This window comes from Anoplophora glabripennis, unplaced genomic scaffold (assembly GCF_000390285.2).
Source record: "Anoplophora glabripennis isolate ALB-LARVAE unplaced genomic scaffold, Agla_2.0 scaffold534, whole genome shotgun sequence".
Lineage (NCBI taxonomy): Eukaryota > Metazoa > Arthropoda > Insecta > Coleoptera > Cerambycidae > Anoplophora > Anoplophora glabripennis.
The window spans coordinates 80,852-96,358 of NW_019416610.1; the positions used below are offsets into that span (position 1 = coordinate 80,852).

General features: G+C 37.2%; 1 protein-coding gene across 1 annotated transcript in view; it reads right to left on the reverse strand.

Annotated features, from left to right (window-relative positions):
* Positions 1 to 1,545: 1,545 nt before the first annotated feature.
* Positions 1,546 to 15,507, reverse strand: part of LOC108913321 (nuclear hormone receptor FTZ-F1) — a 50,602-nt gene continuing 36,640 nt past the window's right edge. Inside the window, exons 2-5 of the mRNA XM_018718854.2 lie at positions 13,310 to 13,992; positions 5,295 to 5,553; positions 5,057 to 5,157; positions 1,546 to 3,157 (exon numbers count right to left, since the gene is read on the reverse strand). Of these exons, the coding sequence (XP_018574370.1) occupies positions 3,011 to 3,157; positions 5,057 to 5,157; positions 5,295 to 5,553; positions 13,310 to 13,992 (1,190 nt within the window). The 3' untranslated portion in view covers positions 1,546 to 3,010. The remainder of the gene's footprint in view (positions 3,158 to 5,056; positions 5,158 to 5,294; positions 5,554 to 13,309; positions 13,993 to 15,507) is intronic.

Sequence of the window (15,507 nt, forward strand, 5' to 3'; positions counted from 1 at the left end):
AAAATTCAAGATTAAACCCAAAGCATTGCGTTTCATTTGAGATGCTTTTTTTCATTCGGCAAATTTCAAGTTGAAACTAGAACTTCAATTTTGTGTTGAAGTTTTGAGTTGGAACTCAAAATTTCATATTTCAGCTTCAAATTTCAAGTTTGAACTTGAATTTTGAGTTAGAAATCAGAATTTTCTGCTTGAACATGAAATTTCGAGTTCGATTTCAAAATTTCTCATAAGAACTGGGAATTTCGAGTTTGTTATTTTCCATGTTTTTCTTTAAAAAATAAATTTCGAGGTTACATTTCAAAATTGAAACTGAAACTCAACGTTGAATCTCAAAATTTCATATTTCGGCTTCAAATTTCAAGTTTGAGGTTGTATTTTGAGTTGGAAATCAGAATTTTCTGCTTGAACATGAAATTTCGAGTTCGATTTCAAAATATGTCATAAGAACTGGGAATTTCGAGTTTAACGTTATATTTCCCATATGTTTTTCTTTAAAAAATTAATTTCGAGGTTACATTTCAAATTTGAAACTGAAACTCAACGTTGAATCTGAAAATTTCATATTTCATCTTCAAATTTCAAGTTTGTACTTGAATTTTGAGTTGGAAATAAGAATTTTCTGCTTGCACCTGAAATTTGGAGTTCGATTTCAAAATTTCTCACAAGAGCTAGGAATTTCGAGTTTAATGTTATATTTTCCAGATGCTTTTCTTGAAAAAATAAATTTCGAGGTTACATTTCAAAATTGAAACAAATTCCAAGTTTGAACTTGAATTTTGAGTTGGAAATCAGAATTTTCTGCTTGAACCTGAAATTTCTACTTTAATTTTTACATTTTCCTAATGCTTTTCTTGAAAAAATAAATTTCGAGGGTACATTTCAAAATTGAAACTGATACTCAACGTTCAATCTGAAAATTTAATATTTCAGCTTCAAATTTCAAGTTTGTACTTGAATTTTGAGTTGAAAATCAGAATTTTCTGCTTGCACCTGAAATTTCGAGTTCGATTTTAAAATTTCTCACAAGAACTTGGAATTTTGAGTTAATGTTACATTTTTCAGATGCTTTTCTTGAAAAAATAAATTTCAAGGTTACATTTCAAAATTGAATTGAAACTCAACGTTGAATCTGAAAATTTCATAATTTAGCTTCAAATTTCAAGTTTGTACTTGAATTTTGAGCTGGAAATCAGAATTTTCTGCTTGCACCTGAAATTTCGAGTTCGATTTCAAAATTTCTCACAAGAGCTAGGAATTTCGAGTTAAATGTTATATTTTCCAGATGCTTTTCTTGAAAAAATGAATTTCGAGGTTACATTTCAAAATTGAAACTGAAACTCAACGTTGAAACTGAACATATTTGAACTTGAAATATTGATTCAATTCTTTATTTGCCAAATTTTGGGCTAGAAATCGAGTTTTCAAACAAAATAAGAAATGTCAAATTGAAATTTTGAATTTAAATGAGAAATTTCAGATTTAAATTTGAAGTTTGTGTTAAAATTTCAAGTTAAAACTGAAAATTTCACATTTGAATTTGCCGATATTACGAATTCGAGATATTTTTCTTTATAGACAAAATTTCGAGGACAAATTCTAAATTTCAAGCTCAAACCAGAATTTTGAGTTGAAATTTGAATTTTCTCTGGAAATTTTAAATTTGAACATGAAATTTTGGAGTCTCCATTTTATTTTCATTTACCAAATATCGAGCTCGAATTCAATATTTCAAGCTTAAAACAGAAATTTCTAGTTTAAATTTAAATTTTGTATGAAATTTCGGTATATAATTAAAAATTTCATACTTATAGTTGAAATTTTGAGTTTGTTCTTACTGTTTTGAGATATTTTTACTATTATACGAAATTTTAAGCACAAATCGACATTTCAAGGTCAAATAAAAAATTTCAACTTGAAGTCAGGTTTGAATGCGAATTTAATGACGAATTTCCCGTTTAAAATGCAGTTTCGACAAACAAACGGAACGGAATCAGTAGCGATGAGCTATTACCTTCCAATTTATGTACGACACTCACAATTTCTTTCCCACAGGAAAATCACATTTCAAAAAGTATCCCCACATAAATTTCTGAACGAAACCTGCTTATATCACATACAAAGTAAAACCTTCATCGAATCACAGCGAGTGAAGCGGGGGGAGCCCCGCAACCGCATACCTAGCATACCCAACAACGTGATGTAAAAAAATAATTTTCCCGATTACAAAAATTTATATTTGTCCGCTACGGACCAACAACCGTTACTCTACATATGTACACATTCCCGATATCACAACTCGACGACGTCGAATCCGGTCGGCGCGGTTTCGATGTACCCGAACCCTCCCACCCGAGAAATAAAGCGCGTCCAGCTGATCTGTTTGCGTAAAGTGACCATCGCGATCAACGACGAGCAGCATTCACCACCTTTGATAACAACAACACGAATATAGACCACAGTACCTTGCCCGCCGGGTAGCGTTAACATCCATAATATATAAATTTTAACATAATAATAATAATAATAATAATAAACTTATCGCCTAGTAATAAAACTGTATGTATACTCTATAATTACATAATATTACAGCTGTTAGTTAGTCCATCACCACGGTTAAGCTACACGTACTACAAGTTAACGGCGGCGCGGTTCGCCGCCCACACGCTCTCTCACATCGTCGCAAGCTTGGCCTAATCTAGGATGCCCTTGAATCCCTCGGGAGCACATCTCATGGAATGTGTGTCGTCGTAAAGTAAAAAAAAAAAAACCTCAAATCAACGTAACATAAATAAAAACAACGAAAAATCCACACGGAGCAGGGTGCTGTGGCCGGGTCTCTCTCTTAGCTTATTACAAAAATATGATGCGGCCTCGCCGCCCTTGCTCTTTGTACTTCATAAAAGGCATCGAAATGTCAAAACGACTACTATGAGATTTCCATTAACCTATGTACAGTGTAAGCCGGTATTGCACACGGATATGGTAACGAGAGGGGGGGGGCGGACGGCCGTTATTTCCGCTTGGCGTGCAGCATCTCCATGAGGAGGGTCTGGGTGGGGGCGCTGCCGCTGCAGTGCTTGTGGTAGAGGTGCTCCTCGCCGCGCACCGCCAGGCTGTGGATCTCCGGCAGGAGCTGTTGCATCTTGTTGAACTTTTCCTGCAACCGACAAGGTCCCTCGGTTATACTAAGCGGTACATACCATTGACGTCGGTTATAACTAAGGCGGCCAACCGTCGTTTCGGTCTTAGCGACAACCTTGTCAAAATTCAAATAAAAGATATTCAAAATAAAATTTAAAGAATAATAAATGAAAACTATAAATTCGTAAATGACCAAAATTAACTGTAGAATTTAAATTCACAAAAAGAAATAATTCTGTTGAAATTTAAATAAAAGATAATAAAAATAAAATTTTAAAAGTAATACCTAAAAGAAAACTATAAATTCATAAATGACAAACAAACTGTCGAATAATATAAAAAGGCTACAAATTCACAAATACAAAAAGAAATAACTGTCAAAATTCAAATAAATGGTCTTCAAAATATTTAAAGAATAATAAATGAAAACTATAAATTCATAAATGACAAACATACATTAACTGTCGAATTTAAAATGAGATATGTCATATAAGAAAAAATAAAATAAAAAATAATATAAAAAGGCTAGAAATTCAAAAAATGAACTAACTTCATCAAAATTTAAATAAAATATAGTTTAAATAAAACAACAAAGTAAATACAATAAAAAAGATTTAAAAAACTATAAAGTCAAATGACAAGATAAATCTTTTTCTCTTTTTACTTGATTGGAACGTTTGCTATACCGCCAGGTTAAACGGGACTTGAAGAAAGTCGCCACAATTTAGAACGTCCCACGAAAATGCAGACAGTTGGCAGCCCTAGTTATAACGACCCTCAAAACACGTTTGTTACAAAAGAGGTAATAATAAATAAAGAGATCAAATTAAATGTTTTCAAAATACAGGGTGTCCCGGAATAACGTCTATATCGGAAGACCACAGACTCAAAATAGGCAGATTTAGGCTAATCCACATATATCCAAAAACGCTTCGTTTGGCCGTTAGATGGCCTTGAAGCTTGTGAAAATTTTTTGAATTTTGTTAATAACTCGAATACATGTATTATTTGATTTTGATTATTTTTGGAGTGTGGACATTTGCTTTCAATCTACAAATTTTGGTGTTGGTGGTGTTTGGTGAATTAGTTTGCCTATTTCGAGTCCACGAATCTGTGGTCTTCCGTTGTGGACGTTATTCTGGGACACCCTGTATATAAAGTAGGGAGCTTCGTTTGAAACGTACTTTTTTTCGCACCATTGACCAAATATTGTTCAAAACATTGGAAAAAAATTTTCACCAAATTTCGGCTCTTCATTTTAATTCTAAATACTCATTATATGATTTAAAATGTTTCCTCTTCATTTAACAAGTAAATCGAAGGTTTTTTTAAATTATCTCTATTTCGGCCGTATTTCACGCTATTTTATTGTCCATAGGAAATACTTATAGGGGAATCTTTGTTCTTTGAAAGTGCCCATAGTATAATCTATGCGACTTGAACGGTTTCACTGCTAAGACATCTTAAAGTCAATTTTTATTGATTTTAGGTTTTACGTTCTAGGTTACGATTCTACGTTTACGTTTAAATGATTAGGAAAAATTTTAAATCAAATGGCGAGTACTTAAAATTAAAATTAAGAGCTGAAATTTGGTTTTGAACAATATTTCGTCAATGGAACAAAAAAAATGTAATTTTTCAAACGACGTACGCTAATATACAGCAACTTCACATAATTTTAAACCATGTCTAATCTTAAAGTGTGAATTTATTAGTTGCCACTAAAGAAACCGTTTGTTTCCCAAAAATCGTAAACGGGTTATTTCATTTTAGTACAATACTAAACACAAACCATTACTTTTATTTGAATCAATGAAGGGAATGTATGTTTATGTTTAAAACATTGCCAAGACAGAAAAAAAGATAATTTAATTAAAAAAAAAATCAAATAACTCAATAAATGAAACGTAATTACCTGTATTTGAGGGTAACATGACACCGTATATTCGAGTAGAGCTTGCTGTACCTGTTCGAAGCCTTCTTGGACATGCTTTCTGTTTGTGATGCCTCGGACATCTAAAATTTAAGAAACGTTAGCTTGCGGGTCAATAACGGCAAATAACATACGGTTTGTTTTGTTAATTGAGAACCGAGACGCTTTGTAAGTTAGGTTAGGTTACGTGTTGGATCTCACTGAAATATTATTCACTTACCTGGATTTAGCAACAACAGGAATTTAATACAGATGTAATCGCTGACGTCGAACTTCAACTCCTGCAGCTTGGCGGTGATATCGTTGAAGTGGTCCGCCAGGCTGGGTACGCCGAGAAGGCCCAAACTCAGCAGGTCGAACTTCTGTCCGTTGTGTAGGGTGGTCTCGTCGGGCAGGTTATTGTGCATACGCTGGTGTATGTGATCCAGAACCAACATGTCCGACCACGAGTGCTGGAGAAGCTTCATCTGATCGTCCACCTAGAAACCGATAGAAAGTTTTATTAACCGAGCGCAATCGTTCGGTCGCAGGACATACTGTACACACGACGTCACAGCTTGGGGATGACGATTCCAATGTCTGTGGAACAGAAACAAGGGAAGCTGTAGAAAATCATGATTTTTTGTCTAACGATAAGGAATTAGAAAAGTTGTTTGCGGTTTTTTGGTTTTGGTATTCCTCTAGTAATTACGTACAAACATTATGTTCCTACATAACATTTGCATTAGCAAAAATATTATCGATGATATCCAAATTTACCAAACAGGAAAATCAGGTGCTAAATTTTGAGAAATTGCACAAGCAATTCTTGTATCAAAAACCTCAAGATATTCGTTTATTGGAACTATCTTGTTTTTTTCTTGATTTAATGCCAAAAAAACTCACTCTAGGTCTAGCACAATACTGTAGAATGACATGTTTTAGATTTCAAACAAAAAAAATGTTAAAACAATTCTTACCGTTTTACAAAATAAAGCTAAACAAACATAACCTCATAATTTATTAGGATTTAAATCATTTTGTGTTTCATTGGTATGTTTTGAAATTACTGACTGTTTTTTTAATTGTTTTTATATTTGTTAACATCTGTTAGAACTTTTTGTGTGTGGTAAATATACCTATTTAAGGCTTTTTTTAATAATGGATAATGAAAAGTGAATTTCAATTACCCACCTTCATATTTTCATAGCAGTTATAATATAATGAGATTGTCCCTTTACTACGAGCACATATTACTTACGAGTGCTTCAAGTACCTACAAAATTTTCCTTGAAATGTAAAGGAGAAAAGTCTTGAATACTATCATTAACGAACTGTTTACTAAGTTTTCCATTTTTACAAAAATAATTCACTTTAAATAAAGAAAATACCACAATCTTCTACAAAATTAGTGGGTTTGTTTACATTTTACCTGCTTTCATTAAGTTAGGTACAAAAATTTCCGCTAGAGGTCGGGACGCTTGGTTTGAATTGTGATAATGAAAAATATGTGACCTTCATTTGGCTTCTTATTTGTTGTTATTAATGATCTGGACACCTATGCACCAAAGAAATAAATAAATGTTTACTGTCTCTGTTTTCAATTTGATAACAATTATTTATAATTGTTCCGCCACTCGGCTGTTCCCTCCAATTCTCCCCTCCATTTTCTGATTTTTTGAGGGAGTGGGGAGGGGAGACGCTTGTTTCTTGTTTCGTCAGAATATAAAATTAGGTTAGGTCAGACGGTTAGAGTAGTGTAAACAAACGTGAGAAAATTAGTGCGAATTGTCTAAATTAAATTGCTTAAACAAGTACAATATCAAACCATAGTTTTTCTGAACCAATCAGTGCCCCATAATTACCCTGTCTGCTAGGACAGACCAGAAAGGGAAGGTGCCACGAACACATTCAAACATTGGTCCCTCTAGAATTCTAGTTCTAGATTCGCGGGATTAGCAGCAAATATTGCACAGCCACAGCAGACAGGCGTGTAACTGCAGGACGTCAAGCAAAGCGGTAACCACGAGGCTGAGAATCTCTCGACATCAAATTTAAAGCAGCGAGTTGGTCACAAAGTCAGTCCCTTCCTTTTGTCCTTTTCCAACCCATACATATCAGCTATAAGCTCCTCGCTTATTCAGAACAGTTTTTGTTTGTTTACATTTAACAGTTGTTATACGAATGAAATACGTTTCAGGCACGCGGTAGACTGCAATCACGAATTATTTTGTGCGACCGATAAGTACTAGTTTAGACAGTAGTTAGTAGTTATTAATTGCGTATGATGAATGAGAAAAAGAAAGATATATTGACGTTTGTTGTGCACTTAAATTGTAAACACACATTTCCCGCGTTCTGTGCTGTCACAGATGGGTTTTCTACGAGTTCTGTGGAATTGGTGACAGAATTTAAAATGATTTGGAGATCTCGAAAGAGCTAGCTGAAACGCATTTTGAATAATATTCATTTAACATATGAAGTTCTATACTCTCTTAAAACTAAATCGAAACGGTTCTGGGTTCAAGGCCCTTAAACCCTCTATCCAATGATCCCCAAGACCTTGAGGCTTTGACTCATAATTAGAGAAAATCGAAATTTTAACACCCTGTATCTTTTTAACTAAGCGCCCTAGATTAAAATTTTATACAGTTGACTCCCCTTAAAATTCACTAAAGAATACGAGGTTCATTTTAGGTCACCGTAGTGGCGTGTGTGATATGTTTTATGACTTCAAAACCTACACTTCTCCCATCTCGAGAGTAAAAAAATGTTTCTTTTATAAAGAATGCTTTGAAAACAAAACATCCACCACATTGCCACTGTAAAAATTAAAATAATTAAAAATGCAATTTTCACAAGAGCAAAATATGCCTCCAACTTATCAGTTAATCAATTTGAGGAATATCCGGCTTTGTTTCATGTGAAAACTGCGTTTTTAATTATCTGGATTTTGATGCTGACCATAAAAATTTAACAGAACTGTGAAAATTTCGTTAGTCAATCAAGATTCGGCTCGAAAAACGTGCATACCACTCTGTAGGTACACAAATACAAACGCAACAACGACAAACTATTTAGAAGCGTTTGTTGAAATGAAATAATAAAGAGTGACTCATCGCTCTGTTCAACAAAGTTAGATCGCACCGGACTTACTGAACTTGGCCCAAATTTGCAATTCGTTTTCACTTTCGATTATTTGCTCATTTTACATAATCTTACTACACACAGCGCTCGGCTCTCGCTCCAATCGTAGTGCCGTCTTTGTCGCCGTCACGCAACGCGAAACAAGTTTTAAAATATTCATTTTGTTTGACACAGTTATTTTATATTTACCAAACGACGCCGATTCCATTCTGGATATCTGGGTTGCTGCGTGACGAAACTACGTCTAACGTCAAGTGAAACACGGAAATTCGGATGGAGAAGAATATTTTTTTTAAATAGATTACAGACAAAAACGTTAACTAATAAAACTAATCCTACTTCTGTTACGGCTGCTAGACTTTAGAGTCAAATGTCACCCCACAAATGACGTCATAAACAGGGCACAGGGCACCTTGGTTTACGGAATCCAACTTAAGCTATTTATTCTTAAGAAAAGTTGGTAACCCGTAAACAATTCCTATATTATGTATGTGTGAAACCCGTCAGAGGATGAAGAAAACGGTAAGAACCACTGAACGCTGACCAAAGAGTAATGTTATGCGTCTGCGTGTGGGAAAAACTGAGCGCTCCAGGGAGCAGGGTAATTAAGAGGTGTGCGGTGCGATGTGCATGAGATAGACACGTATAAATAATTGAATTGTTGCAAATATTATCACTGTTTGAAGTTTTTTTTTTAATTAGCATTGCAGCTAAGTGAGGTCAAATATCCCCTTTTTTTCTGCAGCGTTGATACAGGGTGTCTAACCACGAACTCCACGATGGAAATGTGGGAAAGGATTTTTTTTGAAGTTGTGGTTGTGTGATACATAACAATAGATACAAATATGTTTTAATGCCAATCTAGGACGCAATGAGTGATTGAGCCGGGAAACTCCAGCTGTGATTTATGACGGAATCAAACTTTTTGACGTGTTCTCAACATTTTTTTTTCGAGTTGTACCTATTGTACCTAGCGAGTAGGGACGCCGCACTATGTATATTTTTTTTTTGTTTGTACAAAAATCAAATATCTTGACTCAGAGAGTAGATAAAAATATGAGCCTGGTTGCAAATGGAAGCTGAATGGATGTAGAATATGGGAAAAATATGACTGAGACGATTTTTTTCTATATGACCTTCGAATGACTAGGCAAAGTCTATGCAACCCAAAAATTTTATGGATTTTTCTAATTATATCGGTCCTAATTCTCTTAAAATTTATTCCAATGCACACGATTTTGCACAATTTGGCATGGCAATTCCAAATCTGGCGTCAAAAATTTTGGTTATACCCATCAATTGTATAGATTGTATCTATCAATTTTGAATTTTTTTTCGTCGTTATTAAAAAAAAAATTATCTATAAGTCACTGCTTACCTTCTACAGTGTGCTTATTTGACATTTGTAAAATAAAAAACAGAAACCCAGGTTGATAATTAATCTTTAATTTGTGAATAATTTTCTTGCTTAACAGTGTCAAAAAGCAGTTTGAAAATAATACCGACTTTGGAGAGACTTTGCTAGCGTTAGAAATATGATAGAAAATTTTTGACGCCAGATTTGCAATTTCCGTGCCAAATTGTGCAAAATCGTGTGCATTGGAATAAATTTTAAGAGAATTAGGACCGATATAATTAGAAAAATCCATAAAATTTTTGGGTTGCATAGACTTTGCCTAGTAATTCGAAGGTCATATAGAAAAAAATCGTCTCACTCATATTTTTCCCATATTCTACATCCATTCAGCTTCCATTTGCAACCAGGCTCATATTTTGATCTACTCTCCGAGTCAAGATATTTGATTTTTGTACAAACAAAAAAAAATTATACATAGTGCGCCGCTGCCAGTGCAACAATGGTTTCAATTAAACCAGTCGAGCAAGCATTTCGATCCTTCCACGCAGGAGGCCTTGCTCATTCTCATTTCTCATTAATAAATGGGAAAGCATATTTAATGTGTAATGCGTTTTTTTTTTCATAGGGAAGAGCCTTCGAAGCGTCATGCCTTGAATATGTAGTGTACTCTCGAGGTTGATTTAATGAAATAAGCGCATTAATAAGTATGTATTCCGCTTCTGCGGTTTTATGGTGTATAATTTTCTTGCCCCGTCGAAGTAATACCGACAACCCTAGTTTATATCGTGTCCCAAAATAAAAACTGCTCGCGATTAGAACTTTTTTTAAGTAAAATCAAAGACAATTAACTAAAAACTCATAAAACTTCATATAGAAAATCCTCCAGGACATCTTGAGATAACTAGCGTAGGTCAATACTACCAGTTCTAAGGGAATGGCTAAAAAAAAACCAAAGAAGGCTCTGTTCAGCCTGCTGAAACGCTGGAAGGCTATTTTTTACCTTTCGCATTACATCCTTAACCGTGCGTTCCACAAATACGGGCGATTACGTAAAAAATATCGCAAAAACCTATCGGACGGATCTAACTATCCGGATCTGTCGTGCAACGGTAGCCAGTCGAAAAAACACACGCCTTTGCCAGTAATATGTGCTGTGTCACGTTATATATGGCTACCAACTTCCATCGACAGAAAACCCTGCCCCTGCCTGCGGCACAAAACTCAAATCTGCAGCGCGTCACATCCAGGCGGCGTCGCCAGATTTACGAATCTTCCCGCATCCTCAGGAAATAAGTTTAGTGCATTTAATTCATTGATGTAAAATATATGACATGCAATTATTGTATTAGAGCAGTTACTTGTATTTGCTAGTAGAGTTCTCGCCCTTATTCATGTGAAAACTGCATTTTTAGTTGTCAATGAAAAACTTAACTGAACTGTCAAAGTTTCAAAGCACTCCTTATCAAAATGGAAAATTTAATATAGGTACCGGCACATCGTCGTAATCAGAAAAATGCTGTTCTTTAACTGTTACACAAATTTGTAGTCACTTGTAGCAACCTATTACATGTTTTTCATTTATTTTTCAAACTTGCAAAACGGTTTTAGCACAAAAATTCAAACGCTGGCAACAAAATTAGCATAAAATTATCAGGTACGTAAGAACCCTTTTCCATTGAAGGGGTTTTACGGAAATCCCCGGCTGCTTTCCAAATCCGGCAACGCCGCGGCGGGCGCAGCGATACCCACAAATGTACGGTAATAACAGCATAGCGGCGCCGCGATAATAAAATTAAATAACAACAACAATCGAAAGCAAAATCGGAACCGCCACAAAGCGAACTTTCTCCGCAGCCTGCTGTTCGGAACACTCTCCATTTTCGCCATGGAATCTGCTCGGGCAGGGGCTTTCGTAACAGTTGCGCCGTACTTGACCCACTAGCAATGGCCTACTTGATTGATGGGGATCCGCCGCTGCACGGTCACTAGATGCGAGAGTGTAATGTGCGACACACATTACGTGCGTTAATGTATAAAAGTTGACGTTGTTATTGTACCCCGCCGTCGATACGCATTTGTTTATTTCTTAAGACACCCAGTTGATGTTTGTTGTCCGAGAACAGGGATCACTGGGATGTAAACAGACGCCGCCATGTTGTAAAGAAGCAGACTGATGATGTGGCGAAAAATTAATTATCGTACTGATATTTGGATTATACAGACAATTCCAGAAAATCTTGCAATGTATTCCAGTGAGAAAATCTTTTATATTTTTGGATTCGTCTTCAAAATAGTGGATAAAACTTATATGAGGTTATACCTCATCCATAGTGCAGTAGCGCTGGTGTATAACATTGGGGGAATATACAAAGGCTATTTTGGATTAAAATGGTCCCGTTGTGGGAGAAGCTTTGAGGTGGGAAGGTTAAGGCCCGAAACGGGGTTCTCGAAATAGTTCGCCAAAATAAACCTAGCACCTATTTTCGTGTTGTCGACTTTACAACAGCGGCCAGCAGCGGGCACGGCATCTGCGCGTTGTTTGTTTAAATGCACTCGATTCGGTAAAGTCGAATTGCTCAATTACCAGCTAGCGTTCGAGTCGGTTTGCTATCTGGGTCGTCGGTTGCATACTATTCGATTAATTCTTCAACTAATCCACGTTCTTAATTCGATCGCCTCCACGGTCGGTATTTTTTTCGCCTCTGCTCCGCGTTAATTTCCAATTTCAAAATGATATGAAAAAAAAAAGGTTTGTTTTGTAACGAGCGCTTTATCGCTGCTCGTTCTTGGCACAAATAACGAAATCTGCATGGTATTTTATTTAAATTGTAGGTAAGCTGTTGTAACGGTTGGTAAGTGGGACAAATGGCCGCCCCACCGCGGGCCCCCACGCCAGCGGCGCGCCGTCGGGGTATAAAATATACGGTGCGGATCACTGCGGTACAGGTATTGGGTTCGTCCTTACCGAACGGGAATTAAAATTGACGGAAATCGGGAACTAGAGAAGCGAGCAAACCTTAAAATTAAGAAAATTATTAGTATCAGGGCTCAATATTTGTACGATATCGTTGAATGGGGTCAAAGAAATAAGAAGCATCAAGGGCGAAAGAGGGACCAAACATATACAACAACTAGGGCAAAAAAATTAACATTTCTCGTTAGAGGGAGAGAAAAAAAATATCCCGATAACTAACACGTTAATAAGAAATACAATTTTCGAAAAAGGTGAAATAAAAAACAAATAATAACTGCCAGTGCTTCGCAAATCGTCAACGTTTCAATTAGCAGTATCACTCGCTATTGACGGTTCGAAGCCACAAGGAAATACATTTTTTTTTTACAGTTTGTCACAGCCTGGCGAAGTCAACGTTAAAGGCAGTTCCAGGGCGCGGTTGACCTTCGCGGAAATGTTACTCAATTGGCCTGCTTGTCATTAAGAAATGATATATTTGTGAATAAGGTGGTACCATTACTCCTTCCTTAGTACCGGCGAGAAACATTGCGAAATCTAGCACAAGGGATTAAAATTAATGTCTTGTGATTATATTCTGACACGTGCCAGAGTGATTTGTTTACAGTTAGTTGTGATACTAGGCTGTGAAGTATAGCTTTTTCGGTTTAAGTTTCCAACAAAATATTTCCACAGTGTTACCGACGGCGACGTTGGGAACCGAACAGTTCCCGTAGCATTCGGTCCAACGTAACCTGTGTCATAAGGTTTCTTAAATCTATGCGAACTGCGGAATACAAACCTTGAGATCCTTGAAGAATATCGAGTTCCTCGCCCAGTCGACCTGCGAGAACAGATTCTGGTCCAGCACTTTGCACATGAGTTCGAATAGGTCCACTTCACACTGATTGTACGTCTGGCTCTGCAAGAGTCCGTAGAGGGAGTTCTGCCACTCGCGGTCGTCGATAGCCTGCACAAAGTCCCTGATCAGGGGCGACACTTTACTAGAGTGAGGTACACTACTGCCGGGTACTACAGTCTCGAATTGGAACACTTTGGGGCTAAGCGAATGGGGCGAGGTGGTGGTGGAGTTGGCCTGGCCCCACAGCTTGTTGTCGGGGCCCATGACCATGGAGGTGGGCGCGCCTCCCGGCACCCCGACTATCTGAAGGGCGGGCTGCTGGTTGGAGGCGGGCTGCACCAGGTTGGAGTTGACCTGGCCGAGCGCCACGGCGATGGGGCTGGGCGAGGAGTCCGGCGAGGACGTCAGGGATGACACCTGGGGGATCTGGATCTCCTGCTTGATGTGGATGTTGAAGGGCGACGTGCCCGGCTGGGTGTTGTACATGTCGTTGCCCAGGGAGCCTCGCAGGGTTTGGGCGGCCAGCTGACGCTGCCGCATCATCTGCAGCTTTCTCGCCCTGTCTCGCTTGTACATGGGTCCGAATTTGTTTCGTCCGCCCCTCATTCTGTCGGCCCGTACAGCTGAAAAAAGGAAATGGATAAGTTGGAGGACATTTACAATCGATAGAACATTAAACACAATACAAATCGATATTACTGATCGCACTAAATGACGTTACGAGATGCGTTCTTGATCACGTGACAAATATTAAATGTTAAAAGAAACTATTTTTTCCACTACTGAACGTTATAGACCTCAAATTTATGCAATTTTCATGCTGACGTGAAAAAAAAGGAAATTTACACTTTTGATCATTTTTTGTCGGACAGCGGGAGAATGAACGCAATGTGACAGCTGCCGAGATATTTCGATCCATCGCAGTTAATTCAGAAACTATTCTGGAGAAGTGAATTTAACATCACATCCTTTTTCCACTTTACACCCTTATAGCCGTAGAGTTGCACTAATCTGGGCGCCAAAAAACCGGATGTTAGGCTCGTAAACACTAGTTATTACAGGCTAATGTTTTTACACAAGGTATATTTATGTGTCTCGGGCCTTTATATATTTACTCTGCGTGATCCTGAAATAACTTCGGCGCATTCTGCACCATGCCATCAGTTTAGGCGTTCCCTAATCTGACATGTCTCCTCTCAGACCAAGAAACTCATATAATTTCAACTGCTGTTGGTGGGCGATAAACGCGACAGTCCTCGTTATAAGGTAATACATGTTAAATGCACATTAAAAGATCCTAAATTGTTGGGCATCTCGCGCGAACCGAGATAGTTCCTTGACGAAAACGAGAAAGTTCAAATGCGAGCCCCACACAATCTTAATCTCGATTTCACCTGGTGAATTATGGAAAAATAAACAAATTATTACGGAAAGCCGTCGCAAAACGGTGGATATGCAACCGGGACTGTCTCAATATTATACAACGGTACGTTTGCCGTGCAATGAAACAAAAGTAAATTTCTCTTTGGGAGTTTCGAGGTGCTGTTAAATTTGCCGGTTAGGAAACGCGTTTTGACTAAAATCTCTATATGTTATTTCGAGCAGCCTATTAACATATCAAGTTGGGTCTTTCTTCTTTAATTAAAAGCGTACATTTTCGATCGATTTCGGTTTGTTGACTGCTTGCAACGGAACGATTGGGGGAGATACACTTCGAAATAAACAACCGGCCAGCGAGCGCGGCCTTGAAGGAAGTCTCTCCTACTATAATTAGCACAATCAACTCGCGTGCACGGTCCTCTCTTTGTAATTTCTGTGTTATATTGCTGCACAACTATCAGGGATGTCCAACGTATCCCTACCGCGAACCGAGAATAAAGAAGAGGAAGTCGCATAGTAATAACAACGCATGGACCGGAAGTTCTGACGTCCACAGAATTTTCTAGTCGGGAATTAACTCCCCGTGATACGAAACACTGGCCGATTTTTTTTTTTTTAATCAAATCGAGACGTTTTTACAACAAAAAATAAAAATTTGATGTAAATATTCCCCGAGAGACACCGTCGTTAAGAACGTGAAAATTTTTACGCCACTAAATGTTCTGTAAATTCAAAGTTATTTCAAACCTGAAATATCT